At 33.5% G+C, this 7,732-nt stretch overlaps 1 protein-coding gene across 1 annotated transcript in view; it reads left to right on the top strand.

Annotated features, from left to right (window-relative positions):
• Positions 1 to 7,732, top strand: part of EFCAB7 (EF-hand calcium binding domain 7) — an 86,083-nt gene that overhangs the window by 38,892 nt on the left and 39,459 nt on the right. The window contains exons 9-11 of the mRNA XM_012639393.1: positions 362 to 519; positions 1,600 to 1,733; positions 6,599 to 6,747. Of these exons, the coding sequence (XP_012494847.1) occupies positions 362 to 519; positions 1,600 to 1,733; positions 6,599 to 6,747 (441 nt within the window). The remainder of the gene's footprint in view (positions 1 to 361; positions 520 to 1,599; positions 1,734 to 6,598; positions 6,748 to 7,732) is intronic.

The raw sequence follows: 7,732 nt of genomic DNA, 5'->3' as shown, positions 1-7,732 counted from the left end.
TTTTTTTTAAAAGGAGATCAGGATTTACATAAAAAATTATCCTAAGATTTATCTCTTTCCTTCCTGTTGAAGATATTTGCATCACAAACATTTTTGAAGATTATTAGGGAAGATTTAGAAGATACATAATTTCTTACCTACTATAGTTTTAGGCATTTGTTTTAAATATATATAAAGAACTAATATATCCAATGGTCTTGTAATGGGGTTATCATTAACAAAAAGAATTTGAATCCTCTAAGATTGAAAGAACTATAATAGAATTGGTGAATATTGATTAAAAGATCATTTTTAATGCTTCCCTTTCAGAAGAAAATCTCATTAAGACTCATGGCTGTTTGTATAATTCTTTTGAGAAAAGGTGTTTGGATGGACTGGTGAACTAGGACCTGGAATTTACTGGTTAATTCCTTCCACAACTGGCTGTAGGCTGAGGAAAGAAGTAAAACCAACAACAGAAGAAGCCCAACTCGTGTATAGAGATGAAACAGGGGAATTATTTCTTACGAAGGAATTTAGGTAAGTTTTGTTATTAGGGTTGAAACTGTAACATCTAAACTATGTGTATATCAATAGCCTATCTTCCTCCCTTTCCTTTGGCCAGCCTCCACCCCTATCCTCAGATTCTAATTCAGTTACTCTGTGGAAACATGGGTGAACCTAAAGGACATTATGCTAAGTAGAATAAGCCCGGCACAGAACGACAAATATGCCACATGATCCCACTTACATGTGGGATCTAAAAAAGTCAAACTCAGGGAGTAGAAGGATGGTTACTAGGGGAAGGAGGTTAGGGAGGCAGGGATGTTGGTCAAAGGATACAAAATTTCAGTTAGCTAGGCAGAATAAGTTTAGGAGATCTATTGTACAGCATGGTGATTACAGTAAAAACAATGCATTATATACTTGAAAATTGCTGAGAGAGTAGATTTTAAATGTTCTCACCACAAAAAATAAGTATATGTGATAATGGATATGTTAATGAGCTTAATTTAGTCATTCGACAATATGTACATATATCAAAAAATCATGTTATACACCATAAATACATACCAAAGACAAAGCAAAACAACTTATTCTCTAGGCATCTGAAAATGATCTCCCATTCAGAGGTCTGGGATTTTCATTCATTTCTGGGTTCCGTACATTTGGCAAATCAACTTTAGTCATACATCTACCAATTTTTCACCCAGTAGATATCTGCCTTTAGAAATAGATCCTGTTAGTTACACTGTTGATTTAGATAACTGTCAAATATGACATACAAAACTTAGGTAGTTCTCCCATACCCTAGATATGCACAGTAGGTAGAGAGGAAGAAGAAAGTAGATTGGAGAAAGGGAAAAAGGAGGAGGGAACTACTACTATTCATTGGATTCCTACTATGTGTTGAGATACTGTGGTTGCTTTAGAAGCTTATTTATTTCATGTAATACTAGACTCAGCCAAAACTGTATTTGTATATATATTAACTTTATGGTTTACAGAAATTGTTTAATGCCATGATATTACTTCCTTTTGAAAGTTATCCTCATAGAAAGCTTCTTTAGTCTAATTGCCTTAGAGATAAGAAATAATTTGCTATTTTTATAATTTTAGGTCTGCTTTATCAAATATATTTGAAGTAATTGATTTAGATGGAAATGGTCATCTTAGCCTTGAAGAATATAATTTTTTTGAATTGAGAACAAGTGGTGAGAAATGTGATGAAGATGCTTGGGCTGTCTGCAGAGGTAAGCACTTTTCTTTCTCTTAATGGATGGGTAAAAAAATATATATCTGTACATCTCGAAGAAGTAAGGAGTCAAACTTTTCCTCCATGGGATATTATGATAGCCTTTAGTGACAATTTAAAAGTAGTGGCATTGTTTATAGATCATAAAAACTTAAACATCTATTTTCTTTAAACTGATGGTATAATACTCAAGTTAAAAGAAAGTGTGAATTGCTCAATCATAATTTCAGTTTTCAGCCTATGCACTTCGGGGCTTAGAAGATAAAAAACTGTCCGAGCTCTTGAAATCACTGGGTCTGACGTGGTCAAGAGCCACAAATTGTGCCCAGGAGAGGGCAGCAAAGAGCTAATAAGCTAGAGTTTTACTTAAAATTTAAGGTTTCCATGAAGTTGTTTATACATGTTAAGAATTCTTTAATGGTTTTTGTATTTGAGTTGAATTAAGAAAGTCCATCCACGGAAGGATTGAAGCCAAAAATGCCAAGATGGACAAAGAAAATCACTGAGAATGAGGCCAAAGTCAGTCGTCACTTAGGACGAGTCTGGGAAGAGGGTAGGACTTGTGTGTTTAAGGCAAGGACTGCAAGATCAAAGGGGAAAGCCAAAAAACCATAGCCAACCACAGATCACAGAACAAGAAGTATGAGGAGGCCAAAATGCAGTCAGGAGAGAGATTAACTCGTCTATGCTGTCACTGGGATAGTAATGTGTGGTTCTTAAAATGGTCTAAGCTTGGCAAGTCAGTGAGCCAGGTGGGAGTCTGTTTATCTAAACTGCAGATAGTGTAGACATATAATATTATTAATATAAAGGATGTTTTTTAGTGTATCTCTTTTTAGCTGAAAGTTAAGATAATAAGAAATGTATATTGATATATAATATTAAACTTTGATTAACAAGATTGGTAATATACATAATAGAGTATTACCTATAGGAAGATATAATCATATTATAACTTTAATGATATAATCTTTTAATTCTGTTTGTTGGCACTCTAGTTGGCACATTCCATAAGAGTGAATTATAATTAGGATTTTCTAATGGTAAAGTTGTTGGTAAGTAAAATTCTAGTTTAATAATTTAATTAAATTGGCAGAATTGATAGTTAACAGTTTTTGAGAACTTACCATATACCAGGTACTGACATAACCATTTCTACTCATCAACTCTATGAGGTAGTATTTTACTATTATCATTTTACAAATAAGGAAATAGAATCAAAAAGATTAAGTAACTTGACCAAGTTACACAGCAAGACGGTTTCACAGCTAGGTTTCAAACCAAGTTTCTACAACCTTGAACTCAATGCTATCATGATTGACCTGAAATATGATTTAGGGGCATGTACCTTCACCGACATTAATAATACTGCAAAGAAAGGAGCTTTTAAGGTTCTGAAATGTTTATCTTTCTCATCACATGTAATATTAGTTTTACTCATCCCTCCCCTTGATAATAAGAACAAGTATTATCTGTAAGATTGCTTTAATAAACTTTTTTAGACTTAAAGTTGCTTTTTATTTTTATTTTGTTTATTAATAGATTCTATTTTTTAGAACAGTTTAGGTTTACAGAAAAATTGGATAGAAAAATATAGAGATCTCCTATATATCCCTCCTTGCTCCCAAGTTTCCCTATATTAACATCTTGCATTAGTATGGTACATTTGTTACAACTGATGAACAAATATTGATATGTTGTTATTAACTAAAGTCCTTAATTTACATTAGGACTCACTCCTGTCTTATACACTTCTATGAGTTTTGACAAGTATATAATGTCCTGTATCCAACATTACATTATCATGCAGAATAGTTTCAGTGCCCTAAAATTCTCCTGTGCTCTATTTATTCATCTACATATTCATCCCCCTAAGCCTTGGCAACCACTGATCTTTTTACTGTCTCTTTTTACTGTTTCCAAAGTGTCATATAGCTGGAATCACACAGTATATAATCTTTTCAGACTGGCTTCTTTCACTTAGCAATTTGCATATAAGGTTCCCCCATGTCTTGTGGCTCGATAGCTCATTTCTCTTTATTGCTGAATAATTTTCCATTGTATTGACATACCATAGTTTATGTATTCACCTATTAAAGAACAGTTTGGTGGCTTCCAGTTTTTGGCAAATATGAAAACAGCTGCTGTAAACACTCACATGCAGGTTGTGTGCAAACATAAGTTTTCAATTCATTTCAATTCAATAATTACTGAATCATATGGTGAAACTATATTTGGCTTTGAAAGAACTATCAAACTGTCTTCCAAAGTGGCTATACCATTTTGGATTCCCACCATCAATGAATGAGAATTCCTGTTGTACCACATTCTCATCAGTATTGGGTATAGTTAGTTCTTTGGATTCTAGCCATTCTAATAGGTGTGTATTTGTATCTCATTGTTGTTTTAATTTGCAATTGCCTAATAACATATGATGCTTAGCATCTTTTTGTATGTTTATTTGCCATCCGTATACCTTCTTTAGTGAGGTGTCTGTTTAGATCTTTTGCCCATTTTTTTTTTCTTTTGAGATAAGGTCTTGCTCTGTTGCATAGACTGGAGTGCAGTGGTGTGATCATAGCTCACTGCAACCTCAAACTCCTGGGCTCAAGTGATCCTCCTGGCTCAGCCTCCCAAGTAGCTGGGACTACAGGCTCATGCTACCACGCGCAGCTAATTTTTATTTTTTTTAGAGAAATAGGGTCTCGCTATGTTGCCCAGGCTGGTCTTGAACTCCTGGCCTCAAGCAATCCTCCTGCCTCTCAAAGTGCTAGTATTATAGGCATGAGCCACAGCACCTGGCCTTGCCTATTTTTTAATTGGGATATTTGTTTTCTTATTGTTGAGTTTTAAAAATTCTTTATATATTTTAAATATAAGTCCTTTATCAGATGGGTATTTCGCAAGTACTTTCTCCTAGTCTGTGGCATTTCTTTTCATTTTATTTTATTTTACTTTTTTAGAGATGAGGTATCACTCTGTCAACCTGGCTGGAGTTCAGTGGCATGATCATAGTTCGCTGCAGCCTCAAGCTGCTGAGCTCAAGCGATCTTCCTGACTCAACCTCCTGAGTAGCTGGGACTCCAGGTGTATACCACTATGCTTGGCTAATTTTTCTTATTTTTTGTAGAGCTAGGGTGGTTTTTTGAAATCTTGGCCTCAAGCGATCCTCCTGCCTCAGCCTCTCAAACTGCTGGGATTACAGGTGTGATCCATCGTGCTTGGCCCTGTCTTTTCATTCTCTTAACAGTGTTTTTCACAGAGCAGAAGTTTTTAATTTTAGTAAAGTCCCACTTAACAACTTTTATTTCATGAATCATGCTTTTGGTTTTGTGTGCTTTTGGTGTTATGTCTAAAACTCTGTCACCAACCTATGGTTGCATAGATTTGCTCTTATGTTATCTTTAGAAGTTTTATAATTTTGTGTTTTAGATCTGGGTCTGTGACTCGTTTTGAGTTAATTTTTGTGAAAGAGGTAACATCTGTGCCAAGATTTTTTTTTTTTGTGTGGATATCCAGTTGTTTCAATACCATTTTTGGAAAAGACTATCTTTTCTTCATTGAATTGCCTTTGCTCCTTTGTCAAATGTCAGTTGAATATATTTGTGTAGGTCTGTTTCTTGTCTCTCTATTCTGTTCCATTGATCTGTTTGTCAGTTCTTTCACCGTACCACACTGTCTCTTGATTACTGTAGCTTTATAGAAGTCTTGGAGTTGGGTGTTAATAAATGTTTTAAAAAAATAATAAGGATTGAGAATTTTAAGTTTTAAAAGTAGATTAGTTATTGATAGTCTTATAGTACAATATCTAGATACATTTTTTAAAGTAATAATTTCTTTGTATTGTATATCAAATATTAATTTTTCACCTCATTTTATTACATAGTAACTCCAACCTCCATTTTTGTGGCTACCATTTCTCTCTATGATGAAATTCAATCTGCATTTAGTTTTTTTCCTTGCAAAAGTTGTGAATCACTTTTAACTCTAAACATTTTGGACTATTAATCAGTCAACCAGTTTTAGACAATTATGTTTCTGCTGCTTTTCTCACAATAATACATACAAAAGAGATGCTATCTCAGATATGAATACCTGTTTCTCTTGAATATATTACAGATGAGAATTGGAAAATAAAATCTTTCTTGTTGTAGGACAGTTAACAAATATAATCTATAAGAAATGGCTACTTATTATCTATGTTATAGGTAAATTCAGAAATTATACATGTCTAAGCTACTTCTAGGTGAATTTAGTTTTGCTTGTAGGTAATGTTAAAATGGACACTTAGACCTGCCTGGGAAAATGTAGTTGATTCATGTACTCCAAAATGTTCGCCATTATCTAACAGTCTTTCAAGATCAGGGGACAATTTGGTTAAAATTAGAGGAATTATCCATATAGTAGTCTCATTAAATCTGGCACTATCTGTAATTCCCTTTTTGAAACTCCGGTAGTTTTGGGGATATTATATCAAATTCGTCCAGTTTCTTCTGGGTTTAAGTGGCAAATACATGTGAAACATTTTAATTTTTGAAATATGTATCAGTATAATATTATAAGTGAGGAGGCAGTTTGGAATTCATGTAGAAAAAATGCTAATTTTAGAATATATTTGCACAATCTATAACTTCAGAATTTGCTGAAAAACTAAATTGCGTGCTGTGATATGCCTATGCTGAGTGGTGAGAAATTAGTAGGTAGCCCTCAAGCATCTTCTGAGCCATTTCATTCCATTTTAAGACTGCTTATAGAATCATAAGGCTTCCATTAAAATAAACATTTATGAGTAATAAGTAATAAACATTTTATTAAATGTATGAATTTTAAAATTATGTAAGAAACTTTTGGTTGTTTTTATAGAGAATTTTGATACAAAGAAAAATGAACTAACAAGACAAGGATTTATGGATTTGAATTTAATGGAGGCCAATGATCGAGAAGGAGATCCTCGTGACCTTTGGGTAACGCTACACTCAATGGGCTACAACAAAGCCCTGGAGTTGACAGAGGTAAAACGTCCTTAAAGTTTTGCCAGTGGTTTTAGTGTATATAATATTTTACCCCATGAACATTTTCCTGACACATGACTTTTGAATTGGGTACTCAAATCCTTGAACTTCATTATATGAATGAATCCTGGGTGCAACAGGTTATTTCTGCAAGTTTCTATTATTACTTGAAATTTATTTACTGCCAACAATTAAATAATTCGGAGACAAAAGAGTTTGAACATAAGATATTAAACAATTATGTGTACTTTATAATTGGAGGTGTCTACCTGAGTTACTAAGTCTCATTTATATAGGGAAACTCTTTATCCTAACAGTTTAAAGACTCTCTTAGAATAAGGAGAATGTGTCTGCATGAGAATTTGGAATTCTGATCTTATAAAAAATACTTCTTGGGTTAAAATTTGTAAAACACTTGGAATGGTGGCTGGCTCATACAAAGCACTGTGTATGTATCACCTATTACTATTATTATTAACATGATATTATAGTTATAGAGGTTGAATAAGACCTGTATAAACCAGAGGAGTAATAAAAATTGGGCCTTCTTAAATTTTATATTTCCGTGTCAGATTTAAAATACAGAATTTAAGAGTTTTAATTTCAGGCTACATGTTAGATATATTTTTTTATACTCTTAAAATTAAAAATAGTATCTGTCTTTTCCATATATGAATCAACTTAAGAGGGCTACACTAGCACAAACAAATTTTAAGTTTTAAGTGCACTGAGACTTTGGCTTAATTCTTAGTTTTGACATCATTCAGCATCCCTCATATACCTGTTTTCTGAGAAGTTCTCTATTTTTTTTTTTTTGCCATTTTTTGTGATAGGAGGTGAATATAGTTATAGTAGTTTTTTTTTGTTTGTTTGTTTGTTTTGTTTTGTTTTGTTTTTGAGACAGAGTCTCACTCTGTTGCCCAGGCTAGAGTGAGTGCCGTGGCGTTAGCCTAGCTCACAGCAACCTCACACTCCTGGGCTCAAG

Source organism: Propithecus coquereli, unplaced genomic scaffold, assembly GCF_000956105.1.
Source record: "Propithecus coquereli isolate 6110/MARCELLA unplaced genomic scaffold, Pcoq_1.0 Scaffold14, whole genome shotgun sequence".
Lineage (NCBI taxonomy): Eukaryota > Metazoa > Chordata > Mammalia > Primates > Indriidae > Propithecus > Propithecus coquereli.
This window is presented reverse-complemented; position numbering and strand designations above follow the sequence as displayed.